The sequence below is a fragment of the Dasypus novemcinctus genome, chromosome 24, assembly GCF_030445035.2.
Source record: "Dasypus novemcinctus isolate mDasNov1 chromosome 24, mDasNov1.1.hap2, whole genome shotgun sequence".
Lineage (NCBI taxonomy): Eukaryota > Metazoa > Chordata > Mammalia > Cingulata > Dasypodidae > Dasypus > Dasypus novemcinctus.
Genome location: NC_080696.1, coordinates 34,429,571 through 34,455,418, shown reverse-complemented (window position 1 = coordinate 34,455,418; position 25,848 = coordinate 34,429,571). Strand labels below are relative to the sequence as shown.

At 46.8% G+C, this 25,848-nt stretch overlaps 1 protein-coding gene and 1 pseudogene across 2 annotated transcripts; both read right to left on the bottom strand.

Moving 5' to 3' along the window:
• Positions 1 to 4,572: 4,572 nt before the first annotated feature.
• On the bottom strand, positions 4,573 to 5,266 carry LOC101435053 (protein DBF4 homolog A pseudogene; annotated as a pseudogene).
• A 2,153-nt stretch (positions 5,267 to 7,419) lies between these two features.
• LOC101430686 (BPI fold-containing family A member 1) lies at positions 7,420 to 13,769 on the bottom strand. 2 transcript variants are annotated; one of them, XM_058287407.2, is made up of 9 exons: positions 13,690 to 13,769; positions 12,228 to 12,474; positions 11,921 to 12,071; positions 10,674 to 10,781; positions 10,225 to 10,371; positions 9,162 to 9,243; positions 8,479 to 8,542; positions 8,053 to 8,128; positions 7,420 to 7,608 (listed from the first exon to the last, which is right to left on the bottom strand). In XM_058287407.2, exons 2-8 carry the CDS (start codon positions 12,457 to 12,459, stop codon positions 8,088 to 8,090), a joined length of 825 nt encoding a protein of 274 aa, XP_058143390.1. In that variant the 5' UTR covers positions 12,460 to 12,474; positions 13,690 to 13,769; the 3' UTR covers positions 7,420 to 7,608; positions 8,053 to 8,087. The 2 variants fall into 2 exon arrangements, with proteins under 2 accessions (XP_058143390.1, XP_058143391.1); XM_058287408.2 differs by having other exon boundaries at positions 7,420 to 7,565.
• Positions 13,770 to 25,848: the final 12,079 nt, after the last annotated feature.

Sequence of the window (25,848 nt, the reverse complement as noted above, 5' to 3'; positions counted from 1 at the left end):
CTTCCCCCCAGCATGGGACATGACACCCGGGGATGAGCCTCCCTGGCACCGAGGGACCACTATCAACTACCAACTGATGATGCAACTGGAAAATGACTTTATACGGAAGGTTCAACGTGAATCAGCAGAATATCCCTGTCTACATAAAATAACATGACTTTAAAATGCTGTTTGACCTAATGTAAGGGGGAAATGGAAAGGAGAAATGAGTTTATATGGCTACGAGTCTCTAAAAAAGAGTCTGGAGGCTGTCAGAAGGATTGCCCTTATGCACAACTGAGCAGAGTCTGAGAGACAGATAAAGCAGATACAACCCCCAGGTATTGGTTCCTTTGAGGGCTAAAGAGACCCATGGGAGTTATGGTTATGGCAGATGGGGTTAACTACCAGGTCAGATGGCCCCTCTTTGGAACTGGTGTTTATGTGTGATGAATCTGGACTCAGATGGGATCTCTCGTCATAAGACTTTCATGCTAATGTGCTGGAGGTACAGTTAGTGTTGGGGTTTAAGATATATTTAGGGGATTTGAATCTCTGCACTGACAATGTGATAGCCAGGTCCTGAGCCTCAACAGACTCCAGCACCTACAATCTGATTTATTGGGCTCACCACACTCAGCTAAGATGGAGTTGAAGAAGGACAACCACCACACCATGGAGCCTAGAGTGATTATAACTGAAAGTGGGAGGATTGCATCCAGCATCCATGTGGAATCTGAGCCTCCTCTTGACATAGAGGTGCAATGGACACAACCAATCCAATGTCCACATAGAAAAGGTGGCATTGGATTGAGAAAAGTGGACATGATGGCTGATGGGTATGGGGAAAGGCAGGAAGAGATGAGAGGTGGTGGCGTCTTTGGGACATGGAGCTGCCCTGGATGGTGCTTCAGGGGCAATCACCAGACATTGTAAATCCTCACAGGGCCCACTGGATGGAATGGGGGAGAGTATGGGCCATGATGTGGACCATTGACCATGAGGTGCAGAGGTGCCCAAAGATGTACTTGCCAAATGCAATGGATGTGTCAAAATGATGGGAAGGAGTGTTGCTGGGGGGGGGGGGGGAGAGGTGGGGTGGGGGTGGTGGGGTTGAATGGGACCTCATATATATATATTTTTTTTAATGTAATATTATTACAAAGTCAATAAAAAAAATGGCAGCGGAGGAATACTGGTGTGGGATGTTATTGAGAGGGGACTCATGATTGGCAGGGAGTTCTCCAGGGAGTATATGCAGGGTACAAAAAAAATGTTTGGATATTTTCATAGTGGTTACTATTTAAAACAACAACTGAGAGAGTGCTGAGTCCCTAGCCAGGGGAGCTCTATCACAGTCCCTAAAGGAACAGCAACAATCCCCCAAGTGCAATGGCAAAGACCAAAGGAGAAGGAAGGTTCAACAATGAGCCCTTGATACTAACGACAATGCTTGTAAGCCTATGCACCTGAAATAAGAAAAAGGCCTAGAGCTGCAAGGTGCCTACGAGTTACCTCCTGAGAGCCTCCGTGTTGCTCAAATGTGGCCAGTCTCAAAGCCAAACTCAGCATGTAAATGTGTTGCCTTCCCTCCAGTGTGGGACATGACGCCTGGGGATGAGCCTCCCTGTCACTGAGGGATTCCTACCAAGTACAAGGTGAGGATGTAACTAGAAAATGACCTTGAATGAAAGGGTCAACTCAGACCAGCACAATATCTCAGTCTTTATATAATACCAGCAGTTAAAAATGCTTTTTGACCTGAATAAAAGGGGGAAATGGAAAGGACGAAAGAGTTTATATGACTATGAGTCGCCAAAAAGAGCTAGGAGGTTATCAGAGGGGTCAACCTTATGCACACCTCAGCAGAGTCCCAGAGATAGATAAAGTAGATACAACCTCAGGTATTGGTTTTCTCAGGGCTACAGAGACCCACAGGTTCTATGGTCATGGCAGATGGAGTTCAGTGCCATGTCAGTTGGTCCTCCTTTGGACTTTGTGTTTCTGTGTGATGGAGCTGGACTCAGATGTGACCTTTGTCCACAAGCCTCTCCTGTTACTTTTACAGGATCTAGAGTCGGCACTGGGGTTTAGTGTATACCCAGAGGACCAGAATCTCTGGTTTGACCATGTGATAGCCAGGCCCTGAGCCTCAACAGACTTGCAACTCCTACACTCTTGTTTATTGGACTTACCCCACACACCTAACATGGAGGTGAAGAAGGTCAACCACCACACCAGGGAGCCAAGGGTTTCTACAACTGAAAGCAGGAGAATTGCATCCAGCATCCATGTGGAATCTAAGCCCCCTCTTGATATAGATGTGGAGTGGACACAACCATTGTAAGGCCCACAGGATGGAGGAAGAGTGTATGGGTTAGAGTGGACTTACTGATATTCTAGTCATGAACTATTGTGATTAGTAATCGAAGAAAATGTGGCATTGGTGAGGAGAAAGTGGCCATGGTGGCTGCTGGGGATAGGGAGTGGGAGGAAGAGATGTGATGTGGGGGCATTTTTGGGGGTTGGAGTTGTCCTGAGTGGTGCTGCAGGGACAGTTACCAGACATTGTATGTCCTCCCATGGCCCACTGGGTGGACCATGGGAGAGTGTGGGCTATGATGTAGACCTTTGACCATGAGGTGCAGCGATGCTCAGAGATGTATTCACCAAATGCAATGAATGTTTCATGATGATGGAGGAGAATGTTGCTATGGGGGGGAGTAGTGGGGTGATGGGGTTGGGGGGTGTATGGTGACCGCATTTTTTTTAATGTAATATTAAAAAAATGAATAAAGACAAAAAAAATCAATCAAAAAAAAAACATCAAAAATAAATAAATAAATATTGCCTCAATATAAAGTATATCCAGTTTCTCAACCAAGTAATAACGTAAAAGTGTCAATGTTTTTGGTAATAATGATTTTCTGAATCCAGACATAAAAATGAGTCATTTGTTCCTTTCTGTAGGAAATTTAGGTTTTTATATGTGATCCTATCATACTATCTTGGACTCTAGTTCATAGACATTAGATATAATTAGAATATCTAAATTCATGCTAATTTCACTTGAAATTAGTATTCCATGACATAAAACAAACTATATTGTTGTTACTCATAATAAATATTATGAACATATGCAAAATAAGATGAGTCAGTTTATTCTACAATTTCTCTATAACAAGTATTCAATTTTGTAGAAAAATGCAATCATCACCTTTATTGGTAATGTTTATATTTGGTTCTGTAAGCAAAGTTGGCAAAAATTCTAAGAATTTTAATACATAGTGTAAAAATTTCAAGAATATGATTCTTACCACTAATGAAAAGTATACATTTTTTAAAGTCTAAAAGCCAGTAAATGTAGAAGTGGAAGGGAAAGAGGAAAACATTGACAGCAGATTATTTCAATCTTCTTCCCAGATATCTGTAACATCACATGTGCCGCTGTTTTTGGTATAGCTGGTGAAACTCAAAAATTCTGATTTTTCTTCACTGGTTTGAAATAAGCACAGTAAAGATTGTATGACTGAACTACAAATTTCAGTTTTCTTCTTGTGGAGTGAGAAACTCAGTTCTCTTCTTGTCTGATTCCACATTTGGTTCCAGATTTTCTATTTTATTTCTTCTAATAATATGTTCGCTTTCCAATGGATTTTACCAGAAGGTAAATCCTTCTGGTAAAACCTTCTGGTAAAAACCTTGATGTCACATTCATTCGGTTCCACAGGAGGGCTATGGCATGAGTGTTTGCCAGAATTGTTAGGTGCTCTTGTGAACTGTTTATTGCTTTCAGACCAGAATCATGACCAAATGTTGAATTCAGGTCCTTTTCCCTCAGACCCGTGGCTGAAAAAACAATGCACCTGAACTCTATATCAGTTGAGATGCACTGTCATTCTCACTGAAATTGGAAAATTGTACAGTGGGCCTGTAGCCCACTGGACAGTGATCCGCACTTACTTCCCCTACGTCACTGTCATTTAAAATGAAATTATGTTCAGAAAATAAAGACTGCATCCTTGTTTCTTTTTCTGTAAAGGTAGATGAGTAAGATACTGTTTTATGTCATTTTCAGCTGGATTTAACACAGAATATTTGTTAGTCTTTTCCTCATCAAGTCCTCTCTTGAAGGGCGGGAGATGGGTTCTGAAATATACGTAAATTTTTGTGCAGGTTCCTGGGTTTATTTATACAGGAAATTCTGCTTGATTTTCTGCACAGCTTTATTTTCCCTTAAGGCCTTCTGAGAGATAAGTTGCAGTTCTAGGTGTTCTCTTGTAGTAACAGGAGAAAGGGATCCAACGCTGTATTTCATTCTTTTCTTTTTAGGCATGTCCCTTTCACATTCCACAAAATCAAAAACTTACATACAATATCATCAACAACTCCATACTGGTTACGCTGTGTCAAGTTTCTGTGTTCCTCACTTAGAGGGTGAGTTTCAAATCTCCCTATTTCTGCAAACAACATTCAAAAGATTCTTTTCTTTCCTTCTCTTTCAAAAGGAGCTGAAATGGGGTTCCATCATTTTTATAACCATCTGTTTGGACTCTTGGTTTAACCTGAGTTGGCTTTTGGGTGATAGATGGTTTATCTACATAAATGGACTGTAGGGCTTTGGTTCGTATCTTTGACCTTCACTAAAAGATTTTTCAGCCTTCCCTGTTCTTGTTTTCTGTGTAACAGATCTTCTCCCCACATCTCTTACAGAAGTGCTTGATTTCCTGAAGATACAGCTCCTTTCTGTTTTGTTCAGTGTTGCATCTAATGTCATCAATATGAAGAAATTTTACTCCCCAGGATAAGACATTTGATAATATACTATTTGAAGGTATGAAATCATGGTCCTTGATAGCTTTTTCAATTAAGAATTTTCTTCTGCTTAAAGACAGTGAGTCTAGAGACATAAATGAATATCCATCATGGCTGGGATAAAGAGAAGTGGTTTCTGCAGCATACACATATTCTGGATTTTGTATAGGAGAAATTCTACCAAGGTTTGTGCAAATTTAGCTTCCTTTTTATTTAAAATAAGATAATTCATAACTTTGCTTAGAAATTCTTCAACTTGCCCTCTAAGACCCTTAATGTTCTATCACAAATTTTCAGATAACTAAAATACTTTTCCCCAAAGTGGCTTATATTTGGATTTTTCTGATTTGTTGTTACCGGTTTTTAGAGATTTCAAAGACGGTCTGGTTTTTTTGTTTGTTTGTTTACTTTTGACTTGGATTCAACCCTGGAAATGTCATTTGCTATGAATCCTCATGGCCCCAGAGGTCATGGTAGCCACCCAGCACCTACGGATTGGGTTTGGAGAGAATGTTGTGCAGGGTGGCTGCAAAATGACAGCTCTTAGGGGACTGCTGGCAGGCCAGCTGCCTCGCCCATTCCTCATGTCCCCACAGCCTGCTGTGGTTTTAGTTTGACAAATCCTCTGGGGAAAAGGCTGTTCATCCTTTTTGAATTGGTCTAATCAGGTCAAATAAAGACAGCCTTGAGAGTGGGTGTTCGGGAGAACTACCAGGGTGGTCAAATAATGATGCTTCTCTATGTTTGAGCCTTCGATGTCACTTCAGCCCTGTTCTGCCCCTCTGATAGATCCAGGCTTCTGGTTTCCACTGTGATTGTGGGCTGCTCATTTTCAAGGGTTCATGGAGCTGGAGAGAGGGGAATGGGATTAGGGTAAATTAAGATGCCACGAGGCTGGCTGGCTCTTCTTACCGAGATTCAGCTATTTTTCTTGAATAAACACTCCTGGAATGGTGCGAGCCTTTGGTTAATTTCCAGGGTTCTGAAAAGGTAACTTCTGACATTTTTTGTTTTTGTTTTGTTTTGTTTTGTTTTGTTTTTGGTGTGTGAGTGCCTGTTTCCTTGTTGCTTTTAGGGAAAAGAGAATTTGCAGAGGTCTTTACTCTGCTATTTTCACTGAAAGCTTCTCACAGTGGTTTTTGAAATGTGAAACAGTTGTCACACGTTAAAAGTCCTAAGTATGTTTTGATTAATCTGGCCACCTGAAAGAATGATTTGTATCCAGGGGCATCTTATACTAGTTAAGTAGGAATTGGAATTGTTAGGGGAGGGGGAAGACACGCCTATGAGAAGTCCGGGTGAACGGTGGGATTATGGTGCCCAGAGGTGGGCTGTGGATGGGTGCCCAGGCAGGAAGAGAGTCAGGCAGCATGGACAGCAGGCAGCACGTCCTGTGATGACGTTCCTGGGTACGTGTGTGCCTCTGCTTCTCCCCGTGGATCCTGAGAGCCTCAGCTGAGGGGGGCTTTCAGTGCTGACCTAATTCCTACCCAGAAAGGACATGACCCAAGCAAAATCAGGTCCTGACTGCTGGTTTCTTGCCCGGAAGCTCCTTGTGCAGTTGAGGTCACTGTCTAGGGAGATGTTCACATAATCGTTGAGCTGCTTCCTCGAATTGAGTGTCTCATTTTAGGCTCAATGGTCTTCTCCTTCTGCCAGGGTGGAGGATGCTTCCTCCATTAAATATTCACCAGAAGATGCATGGGAGTTTCCCACAATAAACCTTATTGCTGTTCTAAACCCAACGACTGTCTTCCTTCCACAATGCCTTATTAGTTGGGACAACACTAGGTGAAGATAGTGGAAGATCTGGAAGCAGTGACAGATGTTCAGCAGGGTAGGGAATGGGTGCATCATCCCTGTTTTGTTCCCCTTTGGGATTAGACATCTTGTCTACATTTATAATCTCAGCTTCCTCACTTCCTGTCCTTTTCTCCTTAAAATTAGGCTTCTTCCTCCAAAAAAGTGACTCTTATCCAGCGCATTGACAATCTCTTTATTTAAAATTCCTTTTCTCTAGGCCTGTCTTTCTCAAGCCTTTCAGAACTGACCGCTCGGAACCAGTCTGTCCTTCCTCCAATACTTTTTCCATGCCATCTTTATCATCCCCTTGCTTAGGGAACAAGCCAGTAAAGGCTGGATTCAAGGAAGCTAAAGAGCAGTGGTCGGTGACATGTATTCAGCATCTTACAGGACGTCTCCTTTGGGGTCTCCCAGGCACCTCCATACAGAGTGGCCACAGCTAAAGGTGTCATCTTCCTGTTAGAATCCACTCTTCCTTCCACATTCCCAATTACCCTGGGGCTCCCCAACCTGCGACATGCATGGGAGCCACCCACACCACATATTCCAGTCCTGCCCCCTGACCACCCCTCAAATCTGCTCTTTCCTTGTATGGTACATGGCATTTTCATCTTTGTCTAGATCATGGCATCTGCCCCCAACCCCCATGTCCACCCTTCCAAGGGCAAAACAGCAATCATTCTGTAATCCGCACTCATAAGAAGAGTTTGTCCTGCTTAAGACCTTAAAGATCTTCAATGTAATCCTATGGCCATAACCTCCCAGTCCAAGGTTCTTCTAAATTTATTAGTCCCAATGTAATGATGACACATGGCAAGGCTCCCAGTGCCAAGAAAAGTGACTTTATTTGATGAGGAACATGGAATGGAGCACATGATTGGTTGGCAAGGAGGGGGAGCAGGTCTCATGAAGAAAAGGCCTCATTGGTCCCAACATTGTGGCCATGTTAATCTCAGGACACGAGTCACCTGTGGGCAGGGCAGGAAGTCGGATGAGCAGCTGAAAATGGTCCTGTTGGGAGAGGACCTCAGTCAGATTGGAAAATCAAGGTCACTGATACATATTGATTTTGGCCTCCAGACAGAGGGAAGAAGACTGAGACCCTGGCGCTAGGGGTCATGTCTCAGCCACAGGGTAGGCCGTGTGTGTGTCCGTGTGTCCATGTGAAATGGAGTGTAGTGAGTCTGCATGTGTGAACACATATGTGAGTGTGCGGGTGAGACAGTGTGTGCATCTGTGTGTCTGTCTGAGTGGCCAAGTGTTGGTCTGGGCATTTATGTGTGTTCCTCTGTGTGTATCCATGGCCACGTGTGTTTGCATCGCAGCTGTGTTGCTGTGCCACCTCCCTCTCTCTAGTTGGCTGTCACTGTGCCGTGTCCCCTACTGTCTCCTCCCCACAACTCCTGGGGATGTTGGGGTGGGGCAGAATCATCGGGTCCATTCATCAGAACTCACCAGCTTTGTTGAGGCTGGGACCCTAGATGGAAGGCTTAGATCTTGATGACAATTTGAGTTCCACTGAGCAGCATGTCTGGGGGGAAAAAAAACAAACATTTCAGAGTGGTGGTCTTAGTGCAAAGCAGTGCAGTGTACCCCACATTCCCGCCAGGCCAGAAGCCAGGGGATATACGTTTTGTAGATCCAGGTGAGCACAGCCACCTCCCACCAACCAGCTCTGCTGTTCTCAGTGCAGGGGCCATTTCGGGGGAGAGGTTCTATACCTCAAAATGATCTGGATAGTTCAGGCTGAAAACTAAAGTAGGGCAGATTTGTGGCCAGAGGAAGGTGGTTATCCTTTGGTTTGCAGGGACAAAGTTCCCTGGCGGAAGTGATTGTTCCTGCAGAGGGATAGGTAGGGAGGGTTTGGGAGCTGGTACTTACCGACAATATTATGCACAAGGGTGACATCCAGTTTGCTGAGAATGCCATTTACCAGAGGGCACACCTGATTCAGAGACAAAGCAGAGAGGGATGTTAAGCACAGGCACCTGTAGGGAGACCCTAAGAGCAACAGCATCCCAAAGAGGATTCTGCGGGGGAGATTTTCTATGACTTTTCTGTGGCTAGAAGTGTTTCATTCTAGACTCCCTCAGATCACATCTCCAGATTAGGCACAGAAGAAACTAAAGCCGTGAGGGAGTTGCAAAGGGCCCAAAATCACACAACATATCCAGTGTTCACTCTCTGATACCACATGTGTTTCTAAACACGGTGAAATTCTCTGGAAGGGGTGAATTTTTTTTTTATGTTTATAGGGGCTACCCAAGCATAAGCTTGATGACTGCTTGTCTGTGGCCATATAGAGCTGGACAAGGAGTTTCTTGGGGCAGGTGCCAATTTTAGCTACCGTGTGGATGAGTGCAGAACCTGGTCCAGAGCAGGAACCAATGAATGTATTTTGAAGGATGGAAGGAAGAAACCTGGACCAATTTGTTAATGAACAGATTGATGGATGGAATTTACTTATCAAACTGAAGGGCTCAGATTAGCTTTCCTTAGGGTCTCTTTCAAACTGAGAAACCTTAAAATTCAAGGATTGGGAGACTTCCATTTGTGCCACTTACCTTGCCCTGTATCAGTTCAGGAAGCACGCCAGTCAAGATCCCAGTGATGGTGTCAATAAGATTTTGAACGACGGGAACAGATCTGAAAGACAAAAGCCATAGTATGATGTGGCTCCTGTAGAGGCCCGGGGTTGAGATGGAGAGGTCCTCAGAGGGGCCAATCTGCCCACTTCACCTCAGCCCTAAACAACTGGAACTGGACCTTGTCCATCACACCCATGTGAGGGGAGAACACAAACAGGACCCTTCAAGGGGCAGTTAGGCCCTACACAGGTGTTCACACAGTAGATACATGGTGACCAAATGCACAGTTCCGTAGCATAGTAGGTGTTCAATATAATGCTTTGTAGAATCCCATACATGAATGAAAAGTGCTTAGCACATGATTATCATGAAGATACAGCAAGATAACACATGTGAAGTATATGCTTTGTGTGATCAGTAAATGTTAGCCATGATGAGGATGACTCTTGCATATTCTACATGATTCAGTCTCCCTGTGTGACAGGCACTATCATAACATGAAGCTGACAGGCAACTGTCATAACATGAAGCAAGCTAGTTAGTTTTCCATAGTCATTTTACCCCTTACTGAGACAAAGGTCATTTACATCAATGATCTTGATGGATTCTATCAATAATTTGCTTCCATATTATAGAAAAGTAAGTTGAGACCCAGAGTTAGGGTCAGCATTGAAATTCACTCAGGAAGTCCTCTATATTTTCCCACTCCCCTCTTAGAATCGAGGTTGACACCCAGATCTCTTATTGCCCAGTGCAGTATAAATTTGGTTGGCCTGACCTAAGAAGGAATAAATGACTATTACCCATCCATTCACCCCTTCATCTATATGCCCATCCTGCCTTCCATCCATAAAAACATCCATAAAAACCAGCCAACCATCCAGCCAGCCAGCCCTTCCTCCATCCTCCCACCTGTCCATCTTACCATTTCTCCATCATCCCATTCACCTATCCTCCCACTGTTTCATCTTTCCACCCATCCATCTATCATTCCACCCCGTTACCTCTGCATAGGAGAAGCCATCAATTCCAGCCTCACCCATTAAGCAGGGAGATACTCAGACTGCCAGGGGAGTGAGTGCAGTCACCAAGGACCAAGTGGCTCCCCTGCCCATCTTGCACAACTGAGAGTTCTGCAGTGATGTTCAGCTTTACAGCCAAGTCCAATAGAGTTCCCAACAGGGACCTGCAAAGGAGATGGTTCTGTTGGTATCTGGCCCCACCACACTCCAAGGAAGAAGGTATTTTCTCCTCAACAGAAATGCCAGGCTCAGCTCACTCCATTTTGCCCACAGCTGTCATCATCGTATTTCCCAGTAGGGGAAACCAATGCTCAAAGAGGTCAAGTGAGGCTCCCAACTAATTCAACATAACAATAAATTTGGAAGCTCAGGTCTGTAGATCCCAACTCCCTCTTTTTGGCTACCCATGACCGTAAGGTTGTCCCACGGTAAGGCATCCTCCCATCCCCCTTGGGGGACCACTCACGGCTTCACACTGAGATTCAGGCCCAGAGGAATGTTGACATAGAGACGGTGACCATCAGGACTCTGAACAAGGCCAAGTTCCAGCAGCTGGGCATCAGTGACCTTCAAACTGTCCAGAGAGAAACATAAGGTTTACCATCCCCCAAACCCATTAAGGACAGAAGCCACCTTTAACCCAGCATCTCCCAGAAGGAAAGTCTGAAGCAAAAGCTACACGGGTTCTGAATCACATGTCAGTCTTTCCCAACCTCCGTACTTGGGCAGATCCTGATACAGACATGGCCCTCTCCTCCTTACAAGTCCGTGAAGTATTTCAGGGACCTTATCTGGCTTATGTTTGTGTTTTGCATATCTAACTTATGAAGAAATCTTAAAAAGAAAGGAGCTACTCTATATTTGTTGAATTAGTAGATTGATGAGAGTGTGAGTAGACTGATGTATGAGTGCATTGAAGAAAGAGTAAGTGGTGAGATGGAAGGAAGGATGGGTAAGTGGATGAGTGGACATGTAGGGGCAACAGGACTAAAAACTTTAGTAGGTGTCACTCATCCTGCCATGACCTTCAGTGGTAGTTAACAATGTTTATTATGGGATTCAGGGGAGGGATGTTAGGGAGAATAAAGAAAGAATGGAACTGCATCTCTTCTCTGAGCCAGTCACTGTTTAGGTGATTTTCACTTTCCAGTCCTCCCAACAGAATGTATCAAGCATTCTCATTATGGATTCCTCTTTAGAGAGCTCTCGGGCATCTCACGTGAACCTCCACATGCCCATTCCATGGCATCACATTGTTCTTAGTCATACTACCAAGATAATCATGAAGGGCAACTTACACTTCATTGCTGACACTAAATGTTACCTCTCTTTGAAGAGATTTCACCGGTGGGGAGAACAACATTACTGTGGCATAGTGGAAAGAACCTTGGCTTTGGACTTAGGTAGATTAGAACTCGGTTCCTGGCTCTATATCACTCTAATTGTGTGAGCACTGGCACCTTTCTGGACCCCAGTTTTTCCATCTGTAAACTGAGGATTAAACTCTAAGGATGTCATGAGGAGACCCAGGATGTACTTCAGAACTAGGGACAAGGACTAGTACAAGAGGGCTGGTGGGCCCCCCAGATCGTGAGAAGCTTTTCAAGACCAAGTCCTGGCCCTGTGTTCAGGCTGCTCCCCTTTCTCTCCAGGGCCCTGTCTCCAACTGGTGTTCCCTGGTGGATGCCAAGGTCCTATTTCAGGGCAACTCACTCAATGAGACCGTTCAGAATGGAGGTCACGCCCCCAAGCAGACCCCCAAGCAGGCCAGTCGAAGAGCTTCCTTGAGCTTTCACGATGTCCAGGAGTGGAAGGCTTTTGATACTGTCCAACAGATTCCCAGAGAGCAAGCAGTTGCTGAGAGCTGGAAATGGAAATAAGGGTCCCCGGGGACAGAGCTGATGATTCCAGATCCTCCATCTCTAGCCCTCACTCATCCCTGTCCTCCCACCACTTGACTGTTACCCCTGACCTCCTGCCCACCCCTGTGATACTGGAAAGAGGTCAGACTCTAACTTACCACTTTTAAAGTCTCCAGCAAGATCTGAGGGGACGGTGGGCAAAGCCGGGGCTGCATCCATGGATGGAACCGGGCCCTGGGGCATATTTTCTTGGGACAGATCCCCCGTGCTTCGATCCTGCATGGGGAGCGGAAGCCCCGGGAGCAAAGCCAAGCCTGCCATGCCATCAAGCATGGCTGTGGTCTGGGCCAGCAGCCCGCAGAAGACAACGAGGCCTCCAACTTGAAACATCTTCTCTCTCAGTACCTGTGGTGAGAATGACGGGTCTCGTATGGTACAGTTATGAGAGAGGATTCTATAGACCCCTGCCCCTGCCCACCTGGGATGGGGTGGTCTCTCATTTGTCTGCTCCCTAGAACACCAGGCAGTGAATAGTAACAGCTGCTGAGATCAAGGATTTCTCTGCCAGGCTGAGTGCTTTCCACTCGGTAACTGACTTAATCTTTGTCACAACCCTCACAGCTGTAACCACCATCTCACCCAGGCCTGCATCGAGGAACACCTGGAGCCATCGAAAGCCTTCATTGCATATGGGAACCAGGGGTCCAGAGAGGAGTAGTGATTTTCCCAAGGTCACACAGCAAATCAGTGGCAGGTCTCCTAACAGTCACCTCTCCCCACATGCAAACGTCCACCCATACACATTGTCTTTTTATGCCTTTCTCCTCTCTCTCAAGCTGACCTGGATGAACTTCTTGGACAGCCTCTGAGATTGGGCTATTTTTGCTCCAGCCCTTTCCCAGATATGGTTAATCTTCTCACAGGCTGATTTGGTAGCCAGCAAAGACATTAGAAACCAGAGCTGATCCCTATACTTTGGAGATGACTGGCTGATTTGGGCAAAATTGACCAACTGGCCGATTTAGCCTGAGCTCCATCATTATTGTGGTCAGTTGTGATCAAGAGGTCTTTTGCGTCCAAAGAACCAGTTCGGACCCTTCTGGGGAGGTAAGTTTTCATCGAGGGTTCTGCACCTTTTTTGGGCAGCAGACTTTAAGATCCAATGGAAGCTAAGGAGCCCTACTCCTGGAAAAATGCATCCTAATATACAAAGTTGGGTAGATAATTTAGAAGCTTCTTGAATGCTCTGAAACCTCATTGGCAACCTCAGTTTAAGACTCTTGCCTTTGAGATTTTGATTTAGGATATGAATAGCACTCCATGAGAGAGTTCTATCCTCGAAAATTTAGATGTTTACCCTTGCAGCCACGTGCTTCCTATTGCCATGAAATTGCCTGCTGTAGAACATTTCTACATCAATGTGACCAGCCTCCTCAGAAAGCAGAGTGAATGGTTACCCCCCACCTGCAATTGGCCAAAAGAAGTACTGCTTCCTGGAAGTGATGAACTTCCACAGAGGTGAGGGACCCTCTGTGCAGTCTGCCAACCTGTCTGGCAGCGAGGAGCCCTGGCATCCCTGCCACCCAGGGAAGAGAGGGGAGAGGAGCAGGCAGGGCTCACCTGGACTTCAGAGAAGTCTTACAGCTGCCTTGGTCGCCTCTTCTCTCTCCTGCTGTGTTGGCCTAAGAGGCAGCCTCTTTTATAGGGTGGGGATCAGGAAATGTTTGATCAGATGATGGATTTCTAGATCTTTCAAAAGTCTACAGTATGGTGGTGTTTTTCAGGGCTCTCCAAAGTAAATAATTGCCAATCGCATTAGCAGGTTGCCTGGCTAGGCCACTTGGTTGACAAATTAAACAGAGGAAAACTTGAGATGGGGATGTTACTCAAGACTTCATGGCTTTATGAACAGGGTCCCATGCTCTGAGATGGCCTGGAAGATGGTGTTCGGAACAGCAGGGAGGCAGGCAGCAGCCTGGGCAGGACCCTCTGTCTCCAATCTGAGCCCTTTCCCATTCCTGGCCCAGTTCTTTTCTTTGACCTGAGGACTCTTGCTCCCAAAGTGTCAAAAGAGTAAAACTGAATCTGACTTCCTTACCTCTGGGTTGTCCCTCAATTCCAGAGCAGGGGTCTTGTGTTTTCTAAGCCCCTGCTGCAGGACAGTCACATTCCAGGGGCCACACGTCCTCCCAACAACCCTGGGAGGATTCCCTGCTCCTCATTTACAGGGGAGGAAACTGAGACTTGTCTAAAGACGCAGAGATTTGGCCAAGCCAGAACTCAAGTCATTAGCTAGTAATAACGTCAAAAGCAAGGCCGAAGGCGAGAGTTTGCTGAGCTGTCTCGATGTTGTCCACACAGCATCTCACAGAAGCTCATGACCCCCTGGGAAGAGAGGATGAGCACTCCCTCTTACAGGGGGGAAACTGAGCTCAAAGGGTGAGAGGAGCTGGAGTGGAGCCTAAGCATTCCTGCTCCAGTCCTTTATCTTCTTCCTCACACACCCACCATTTGGTTTCCATTGTTGGTGAATTTCGTGCTCTCAAGCTTCCCATGTGCCTATCCTGCAGAATTCTTCCCAGGGTCCCAGCCCTGAGGACCCTTCCTTCTTTTTTTTTTTTTTAAAGATTTAATTATTTATTTCTCTCTCCTTCCCCAGCATTCCCCGGTTGTCTGTTCTCTGTGTCTATTTGCTGCATCTTCTTTGTCTGCTTCTGTTGTTGTCAGTGGCACGGGAATCTGTGTCTCTTTTTGTTGCGTCATCTTGTTGTGTCAACTGTCCGTGTGTGCGGCGCCATTCCTGGGCAGGCTGAACTTTCTTTTGCGCTGGGCGGCTCTCCTTACAGGGCGCACTCCTTGTGCGTGGGGCTCCCCTACGTGAGGGACACAGCTGCATGGCACAACACTCCTTGCGTGCATCAGCACTGCACATGGGCCAGCTCCACACAGGTCAAGGAGGCCCAGGGTTTGAACCGCGGACCTCCCATGTGGTAGATGGACACCATAAACACTGGGCCAAGTCCGCCGCCTGAAGGCCCTTCCTTCTTGATCTTTACCTTACACTTTCTTCTCAATGAAGGAGAAGGCATCTGTATCACCAGTTGGGTCTTTGGAATCTATTGTACAGATGAAAAAGCTTAAGCACAGAGGCCAAGGTCTTAGGCCAGTGAGAGCAGACCTCACTCTGCAAAATCTCACACTTTGTAAGCCAAAGAGTAGAGAGGAGAAAATGCACATTTATTGAGCACCTACTTTGTGCAAGGTGCTTTCCATATTTGAACCTCAACTTTGTCAGCAGTGGTTGGTACTGTTGCCCCTTTAGGTGGAGACCAAGGTTCAGAGAAGGCTGACTACTTCCTAAGGACACACAGCAAGTAAGTGATGAAGTTAGAATTGACACGTGTATCTGACTTTCCTGTAATCAGAGAGCCCTGCTGGAGCCATGCTGCCTTCCCCTCATGTTGAAACTTGGCTGTGCCTGTGAGAACCCAGCAGATGCCTCCAAGGTACTGGGCAGTGGTTCATTTGAACTCAATTACCCATTCAAGGTGTTCTGGACTCTTCCCACATCCTGTATGTGGTCATTCATCTGCAAATAAGGGACCCTGCTTTTTGTTATCTTAGTAACCACTCTTGTGGGTTGAGTCAAGGCACCACTACCCATGTGGGAAACCGAAACAGGTAACTCAAGGCACTGACTCAAGATTGTGCGGTCAGCTAATACACAGCTTACATCCCTGGCTTTAAGTCAGGTGACTGTGTACGTGACATAACAAAAAGAGGATGTATTTGGGAGCAGAGAGCCCTGACTCAAATCCTGTAGCCCTGGGCAAATCACTCTGATCCTTTATTGGGGGATAATGTTTGGGTGGCAAGTAAGAATATCAGTTCCTCAACATAGATGTTCTTAAAGTTTTCTTTATTTGTCTATGGTTTATTTTAATTGCATTTCAGATGTCATTTTATTGATTAATGGAAACTTCCCCATTTTCCCTGGGGTTTCCTTGCTGTTCCAGAGGTTTCATATGTGCCAGGGCATTCAAAGGGGGCTGCCTTGTGCCTGTTGCTGATTGGAAACACCGAGACATGTTCTTGTCCCAGATCACCAAGACCCCAACCGTCCCTCCCGCCCGAAAGACCCCTTCAGATTTAGCATTTCCTTTCTACTCTTTTAGACAAAATGGTTCTATTGAGGATTCCCTGGGCCTACTGCAGGACTGTGGGGGTCTTCACCAGCCCACCCCCCTAGTCCTGCAGTTAACTGTCTCTCCCTGAAGTCTTGTCACCTCTCCTCATTCTGGAAAGGAACATGGGCACAGACAGACTCTCTTCTTGAATTGTGCATGTCTGCTTGGGTTTCTGGAGCCTTCCTTCCCTGCCAGGGTTTGCCTAGGAAGTGGCAGGGGCAGGGGCACCCATTGTAGCTACAGTCTCTTCAATTGCTCTTGGAATCTCACAAGCCACAAGTCTAGCATGGGAAATTTTTCTAGTCTTGGGATCAGGAAGCCTTGCTTTGACTCACTGCAGACTTGTTAGTTCAAGGTCTCCTGTGCTCTGCGTTTTGAATGGAAAAAACCCAGGCTTTAAAAGAATTACTTGAAAAATTAATATACAGCAAAATAAAATTTTGCCTTTTGGGGTACAGTTCTATGATTTGTAACACATTTAGTTTAGTAACTATACTATGCCAAATCAGAATAGTTCCCATTGCCTCCAAAACTACTCTGTGCTATCCTTTTTTTTTTTCTTCTTATTTTCTTTTAAATGTTCCATTCAAAAAATATGAGGTCCCCATATACCTCCCACCCTACCCGCGCCACCCCTCCCACATCAACAAACTCTTCGATCATTGTGGCTCATCCACTGTACCCCGCGAATACATTCTGGAGAGCTGCTGCATGTGCTATCCTTTATAGTCATAGCCCTCTCCCCACCCATAACCCTTGGAAACCACTGAACTCTTCTCTATCACTCTAGTTTTCCAAAACTTTCTCTCTGCCTCTGATGGAATTGCTCTTCCATGAAGCCACAGGTGATGTGTATTCTACCAACCAGAGAAGGGGATGGGTCGTGGGGTGTCAGGAAATATGGAAAATACAAGCTGTGTCATGCCAAGACATTGTTTTTCCACATTGGTGACATTCCCATGCCTTTCTCAGAAACTGTGGATGGTGCACCTTTCTTCGTACGTAATAGATTGTGATTGCATTTGAGAGCCCATACAGGCATTCTTTTGTGAATGAAGAGGTCCATTTTTAAAGGCAGATATTTTTTCAAGGGCTCTGGCCTATCCAAGCTCTACTCTCCAGATCTTGGGGTGCAGGCCCTGTTCCCTGGGAGCAAATTTAAGGAGGGGGCTGAGTTTGGGGTGGGCAGTCCTTGCATGGGCTTGGAAACTCCAGTGGCTTTGTTAGGGGGCAAAGGACAAAGGGCTCACAGAGAGGGAAGCCGACTTGGCCCAGTGGTTAGGGCATCTGTCTGCCACATGGGAGGTCTGCGGTTCAAACCCTGGGCCTCCTTGAACCATGTGGAGCTGGCCCACACGCAGTGCTGATGCGCACAAGGAGTGCCCTGTCACGCAGGGGTGTCCCCGCGTAGGAGAGCCCCACATGCAAGGAGTGCACCCTGTAAGGAGAGCCACCCAGCACGAAAGAAAGTTCAGCCTGCCCAGGAATGGCAACAAACACATGGAGACCTGACACAACAAGATGATGCAACAAAAAGAAACACAGATTCCCGTGCCACTGACAACAAAAAAGAAGACAAAGTAGAACACACAGCAAATAGACACAGAGATCAGACAACGGGGGATGGAGGGGAAGGGAGAGAAATAAATAAAATAAATAAATCTTTAAAAAAAAAGGGTTCACAGAGACCTGGCCCTCTCCACTTTTATGAGAAATATTTTCTTAAGCAGAGATTGCTTAAGGCTAGTTTCATTTGCATTGGAGACTTATCTTCCCACCTGCATTAAGCGTGCCTAATAGTAGTAACAAAATTTTTAATAGAACATTAGTGCTTTACTACTAACAATCCGGTGGGGAAACTGAGGCACAGGGAGGACAGTGACATGCCTGGGGTCACCTCAGCTAGCGAGAAGTGAAGCCAGGCAGTCATTGGGGGCTGTCCGGCTTTAGTGTCTTAACTCCATGAGCAAATTTCCATCACAGTCTTTGAATCAGTGGGCATCATGGGAAGCAGATGTAGCTCAGTCAACTGGGCTCCCACCTACCACATGGGAGGCTACTGGTTCAGATCCCAGTGCCTCCTAAAGAAGACAGTGAGCTGGCGCAACAGGCAGGCATGGCAAGCTGATGCAAAAAGGTGATGCAACAAGAGATGTGGGGAGGAAAACCAGAATGAGAGACTCAACAAAGCAAGGAACGGAGGTGACTCAAGTGGTTAGACACCTCCCTCCCACATCAGAGGCCCGGTCCAGCTCCTGGTACCTCCTAAAGAAACAAGAAAGATAAACACACGGCAAGTGAAAAACAAAAAGGGGGTGGGTAGAAATAAAGATATAAAACAAACCTTAATTAAAAAAAGAAAGCACCTGCCCATCTTCCCAGGAGCCCTCCCACTAGCTGTGAAACCAGACAGCCCTAGTTTCCAACCCGGCTCGGCCGATTCCCGCCTGTATGACTCTGGACAAGCTGCTTCCCCTCTTTGAACCTCAGTTTGCTTCCAACTAACATGGGACTCGTGACGCCCACTTCTGAGGGCTGTTAGGATGAAATTGGAAGCAAATACCTGGAACAGAGTCAGTGCTTGGAAGTTACAAGGCACGGATGCACAGTGCCTGGAGCAAGGTTCTGGCATAATTTGGGGCTTTCTGCTTAATCCCCCCCTTAACCTGATTCCAGTATCATAGAGGTGTATCACACAGCGAGCCTTTCCAGGAGAAAATGTGATGGGTCTATGGCTCTGTGAACCTTAAAATGTTAAAATTTAAGAAAAAAAAGGACCAGAATGGGAAAAATTCAAGGGGGCCCCTTAAAGCAGAACCGATCAGCCTGAGGAGGGTTCAAGAGCAAGGCAGGCAAAAGAAGCCTCCACCATGCAGGAGGCAGCCCAGCCCTCTTATGTTTGCTCTTTGAAGCATGAGCAAGAAAAGTCCAGGAGCTCAGGGCTGTCAAGAGGAATCATCTGCAGGAACACCGGGGTTTCAGGTTCAAATCCCAGTGAAGCATTTCAGATTAGGGAGTTTGAGTTGAAAGATGCAGACATTAGGCTCTCTCTCTCGTCTTGTGTCCAAGCTGTTGGCGGTTCCTTGTTGGAGACTGCCAATCCAGCTGAAGGCAGATTTCGTTATTTCCCCCTCAGTGTGTGTGGGAGTGGGTGGAGGGGATTTCAAAGGAAGAGAAGGGAGGCTGAAGGCTGTTCCTGTGGCTCCTTGCTGTGTGACTTCGGACAAGTGAGTTTGTCTCTCTGAGCCTCAGCTTCCTCCTGTGGGGAAGGGTATAACAGTTTTTAACTTTTGGGGTTATTGTGAGGATTTGATGAACACTGAGCACCCGTCTTGGCACATAACAAGAGCTTCGTGCCTATGTGCCAGGATTATTGTTGCTATTGATGTCTTTGTCTTTTTTAAGATTTTTAAAATATATATATATTTCATTCCCCTTCTCCCCAGCCCCCATTGTCTGCTCTCTGTGTCCATTTGCTGAGTGTTCTCCTGTGTCCATTTGGATTCTTGTCAGCGGCACCGGGAATCTCTCTTTTTGATTCGTCATTTTGCTGCATCAACTCTCTGTGTGTGCGGTGCCACTTAAATTCCTTCAAACAATATTTGGTTATCAGCGTCTTCATGTTTTCCCATCACTAGGCTGTGAGGCACATGGGGCAGGGACTGAGTCTGATTATCTGCATCTGGAGCAGGGGTGGTCCAGGTGGGTCCCTGTTGAAGGTTTGGGTGGCTTGGGGGGCACATCCTGCTTGGTGCTGGTCCCTCTGCTGCCCCAACTCTCCTAGGGGGCAATAAAGGCATCCTGACAAGGGCACCTCTAATGTGTTCTCAGAGCATGTGCGGCCACCGCTCAGCAGGTCTCAGGGGGCTACGGTGGGGGGTCTCACCTCTTCTGGCCATCACTGGCCACTCCTGAGGGGTCCCACCTCACTAGACGCAGACACTCATCCATGAGGCTTTTCAGAGTGGGGGTGGACCCACATCCTGGGGAGGACTAATGCCATCAAATAGAGGGAACTGTATCTCTCGAGAGAGACAGGGTGGCTCCCAGGGCATTGGGGCAGTTGAGCAAGTTAGGCCCTGAACACTGTTGCAAGTATCTCTGGATGTGACTCCTCGGGAAATGGAGGTTGGCTGTCACTGTGGGCCCCAAGGGGAGGGGAAAATGGATGTTAACTGTGTGGAACCAAGGTAAATGTGGAGTAAGAGAGGAGTTTCGCGAGAGTACACAAGGATGGATATAAAACATGTAATATTACACCATAAACATAAAGGGGATGACAGACTAATAATGTAAACCATAATGCAAAACATAGGATAACTAAAAATTTAGAAAACTGTATATCCTAAAGTATGGACCACAATGTAAGCACAGATGTCACCTTGTTTGAAAGCTATTGTCTCAGAGTCTGTACATCAGTCTAAGTAAATATGATATGAATAAGTTATAAGAATATCGCTGTGAAAGGGAAAAGGTTTTATGGTAGATGTGTGGGAGTACTGTATATTGTATATATGAATTACTGTGGTCTAGGGCTCTTGTGAAGAGAAGTTCAATAATTAGGAAAAAAGAAAAGAAAAAGATAGGATGTAGAATTTTTCCAAATCAACACGTATTCGATATCTAACCTTTAAACCCATCGCTATATTCCATTTTACTAGTAAGGGATCCTGACATTATATTGGGCTTCACTTTTCAGGAAGTTTTGGATCACAGAATGATTCAACAATGGCAGCAGAGGAATACTGGTATAGGATACTATTGACAGGTGATATATGGCTGACAGGGAGCTATACAGGGCATATGTCCAGGGTGCATGGTAATGTTAGGATATACTCATAGTGGCAACAATTAAAAACTACAGATGGGGGAGTTCTGGGTTCCTGGCTGGGGGTGCTCTGTCGTGGTCCCTAGGGGAGCAGCAGCAGTCCCCCAGGTGCAACGGTAAGGACCAGGAAAGAATGAAGGTCCAACAGTGAGACCATGATACTAATGACTATGCTTGTGAGCCTACATGCCTGAAATAAGAACAAGGCCTAGAGCAGCACTGTGCCTAGGAATTTCCTCCTGACAGCCTTCATGTTACTCAAATGTGGCCAGTCTCAAAGCCAAACTCAGCATGTAAATGCAGTGCCTTCCCCCCAGCGTGGGACATGACACCCGGGCATGAGCCTCCCTGGCACCGAGGATCACTACCAAGTACCAACTGATGATGCAACTAGAAAATGACCTTGAATTAAAGGTTCAATGCGGATCAGCAGAATATCCCTGTCTACATATAATAACATGACTTTAAAATGCTGTTTGACCTAATGTAAGGGGGAAATGGAAAGGAGAAATGAGTTTATATGGCTACGGGTCTCTAAAAAAGAGTCTGGAGGTTGTCAGAAGGATTGCCCTTATGCACAACTGAGCAAAGTCTAAGAGACAGATAAAGTAGATACAACCCCAGGTATTGGTTCTTTTGAGGGATAAAGAGACCCACGGGTTCTATGGTCATGGCAGATGGGGTTCACCGCCATGTCAGATGGCCCTTCTTTGGAGCTGGTGTTTCTGCGTGATGGAACTGGACTCAGATGGGATCTCTTTTCACAAGACTTTCATGCTACTTTACTGGAATTGTAGTTGGTGTTGGGGTTTAAGATATATTTAGGGGACTTGAATCTCTGGACTGACAATATGATAGCCAGGCCCTGAGCCTCAACAGACTTCAGCTCCTACACTCTGATTTATTGAGCTCACCCCACTCAGCTAAGATGGAGTTGAAGGACAACCACCACACCGTGGAGCCTAGAGTGCCTACAACTGAAAGTAGGAGGATTGCATCCAGTATCCATGTGGAATCTGAGCCTCTTCTTGACATAGAGGTGCAATGGACACAACCAATCCAAGGTCCACAGAGAAAAGGTGGCATTGGTGTGGGAAAAGAGGCCATGATGGCTGATGGGTATGGGGAATGGGAGGAAGAGATGAGATGTGGAGGCGTTTTTGGGACTTGGAGTTGCCCTGGATGGTGCTTCAGGGGCAATCACCGGACATTGTAAACCCTCCCAGGGCCCACTGGATGAAATGTGCGAGAGTATAGGCTATGATGTGGACCATTGACCATGAGGTGCAGAGATGCCCAGAGATGTCCTTACCAAATGCAATGGATGTGTCATGATGATGGGAGTGAGTGTTGCTGGGAGGGAGTGGTGGGGTGGGGGTGGTGGGGTTGAATGGGACCTCATATTTTTTGAATGTAATATTTTTACAAAATGAATAAAATTTTTAAAAAATTAAAAAAATAAAAATAAAAATTAAAAAAAGCAAAAACAAAAAACAGTTTCACATCCAGCTGCCTGAGGATGTTGTTGATCAGAGGACACACCTGGGCCATCAGCACAGAGAGAAGGGTCGGGTCAGGGCTAGAAAGAGGCATCTGGAGTGTCTGTGACTGGAAGTGACAGTGCTGGGCTTCCAGCAGGAATCATGCCAAGAGGGGCTCCTTTGTACTGAGCACCAACTGTATGCAAGGCACTTCCGGAGGATTGTCTCCCTCAGACCTTATGACAACCCCATGAGATAGGGACTATGATGGTTCCCAAGCTGCAGGTGGGGAAACTGAGCCTCAGAGAGGCTAAGTCACTTGCTCAAGCACACACAGCTGGTAGATGGCACAAGTGGAATTTGAATTGAGATTTTTTTTCAGGCTCCAAAGCCCAAGGTTTGACACGCTTTTGCTAAATTGCCAATGTATATGCTCTGACTCCCAGACACAAGGATGCCAAGGGAAGATATTTCCACCAGGTATGGGATAACTCTTTCTAGCATCTCTCTGAGTTCAGAGAAAATGTTTTGTCTTTGGCAGGATATCCCTAGAAGGACAGGTGGGTAGGTAGAACAGAGAAATACAGGACTTCCCAAAGCCTGATGCTGTCTGTCAGGTACACCTTACAGAGTCGTTTACACCTCAGCCAGCTGCATGCAAGACAGATCATTGTCAACAACAAAGGCTGACCCAGAGAAGGGGGTGACTAGGCCTGAGGACACTCAGAAAGTAAGTGCTGGTTAGGTTAGAAGAACCAGGGCCAGGAGAGCACCTACACCAGTGCCTCTGAGCATCTCATGTAGCCTGGGCACTCAGAGATTGTCTGACGAATATGCAAGTGGACATTCACCGAGTCTAAGTTGTATTCAGCATTCTGGGCTTTTGGAGGTGAATTGGACACCAATCCTTCTCTTGAGGGACTCAGAGTCTGTTGCGGTTGACAGATGTGGCCAGCTCTAGTTTTGGTCTGGGTCACCACTGTATCCCTTGTATCAAGCCCAGTGCCTGGTTCATAGTAGGTACTTAGCAAATATTTGTTAAATGGAGGAGAGATGAGTTTTAGAAAAGGGCAGGGCACTCTGGTGAGGGATCAGCATCTGGGAAGGCATGGTGGTGTGAAAATCCAGGATGTGTGGACAGGTGGGTCCTTCCAAGAGACAGGAGGGTAAAGGGTTGCAGAGTCAGGCCAGGAGTGACTGTGGAAGCTTGCATTTCATTGTGCATTGGAGAACCACTGGAGGGTGTGGAGCAGGGGCTGGGAAGTGGCCAGTTCTCCTAGAAAATCACTTCTGCTGCCGGGTTGAGAATGGAGAGAAGGAGGTGAGCTGTGCATCAAGGGAACCTGGGCAGAGGCTAGGAGTTGGGCAGTGACTAAGGGGTTGGAAAGGAAAGAGGAACCGAGGACCACCAAGTTACTGAGGGGCAGTGGGGAGCAGGGAGGCAGAGCCTGGTTCCTGGGAGGGTGAAAGGACCATCCTGGGATGGGGGCACAGGAGGGGGATCAGACCCAGGGAAAGATGAGATCTGCTCTAGCCTCATCCAGGAGGTGGTGAAGAGGTGAGGCTGCAGCCTGGGAAGTGGGGAAGGGGCCCAGCCCTGGGGAGGGGACGCTGGTGCCTCACTCAGTTAGGACTCTCACATGGACAATTGTCCTTCACCAGATCTCTCTGGCTGAGTTCATCTTTCTGCAGCCAGGATTCAGCCACGAGATTCACGTGTAAGCACTTGTGTACGATCTTGTTGTTGGTCCTGGGGATTAGAGCGAGGAGGAAGAGTAAGGAGGAGATTAAGAGCAGAGGAGACAGAAGCAGCAGCAGGACCCGGGTTCTTCCCTCCAGTGGGGCAAAGGCTCCGGGCGACGAGCTGGCCAGGGTGCCCCGCTGGCTCCGCGTGACTGAGCTGTGCAGCCCACGGGCAGCTGCTGCTGAGCTGCCGGCCCAGACGGAGCCTCCTCCTCTCAGGGCATGGCTCCACCCTCCACCCCGTGCCCCATCAAAGGCCCAGGAGCTGCACTGACTTCTTTCCATCCCTCACTGCCCTTCCCCAATTCCCCAACTCAACCCATCAGCAGACCATGCTGGCTCCACAGTAAAAGTTTGGCCACTTCCCGTCACACTGACATTTTGACCTGTCCCAGGTCACCACCACCTCTAGCCTGGAGATGCTCCCACCTTCTGCTCGGGCTCCCTGCCACGATCCTGGTCTCCCTACAACCATTCTCCACAAGGCACCGCAGGGGTCCTAACACTTCCCTGCTGTTTGACATCCTCCACTGGTTTCTCATCGTCCTCAGAATAAAATCTGAATCCCCATCCCAGCTGCTGAGGCCCAGCAGAGTCCAGCCCCAGCTTGCCTTGGCAGTTCCATCTCCTACTGCTCTCTCCCTTGCTCACCAGCCATGAAGGGCTTTTTCTCCTTCAATACGCCTCACTCTTCCCTACCTCAGGACCTTTGTACTGACTGCTCCCTCCACCCAACATGCTGTCCCCCTGTCCTTCGTGTGCCCACTCCCTTCTCTTCACTCAAGGTTCTACTCAAGGGTCTGCTCTTCACAATGGACCTCTTGATCGGCCCCCTCCCTGTAACCCTTGCGTAGCTAAATATGTCCTTAAAACATTTCCTTCCACCTGAAATTAGTTATTTAATTTCTTGGCCTATCTCACTAACTAGAATCTAAGATCCCAAAAGGCAGGGACCATGTCTTGTTCGTAGTCTGGGCTCTGGTACAAACTAGGTGCTCAATGAATAATTTAAACAATTGTTAAGAGCATGAATGAAAGGAAGTGACCATGGCTGCATATCTCATCCAGCAGCCCTGCTGGAGAGAAGGAGGGATTCGAACTAGAGAGAAGGGAGCTCGAAGGCAGAGCGGGCTGTTACAGTGGTGTTGCCGTGGCCCATCTTTCAGACCCCGGAGTCTGAGGACCTTCTTGGGACTGAGCGGAGGAGCTGAAATGGAAGGGGGCAGGACGAGCCCAGTTCTGTGAGTTCAAGCAGAGTGACCAATTGTGATCCGTCCCCTCTGTGCACCAGAGAAGTGGCTGCCTGAGACTTAATCCTCACAACTACTTCTGGAGGGAGGACATACAATTATTATTCCCATTTCCCTGATGAAAATTCAAGGCTGATGCCCAGAGAGCTTGGATGCCTGGCCCACAGCCACATGGCTATAGTAGAGGAGAGATGTCATGCCTGATAGAAGCCTGGGCTTTTTGGTACCCAGATGTTTACCGAGCCTGTGCTCTGGGTACTATTTTGTAGGTGAGGCTTTGTGGAGGCGAA

What these genes read in the sequence shown, in the direction of transcription:
- LOC101430686 (XM_058287407.2), bottom strand. Translation starts at nt 12,459, where the DNA reads ATGTTTCAAGTTGGAGGCCTCGTTGTCTTCTGCGGGCTGCTGGCCCAG. An exon ending in TGCTGGAGACTTTAAAAGTG is followed by an intron (nt 12,072 to 12,227) that starts GTAAGTTAGAGT and finishes TTCCATTTCCAG; the next exon opens with CTCTCAGCAACTGCTTGCTC. An exon ending in AGTATCTCCCTGCTTAATGG is followed by an intron (nt 9,244 to 10,224) that starts GTGAGGCTGGAA and finishes TTTGTCTTTCAG; the next exon opens with ATCTGTTCCCGTCGTTCAAA.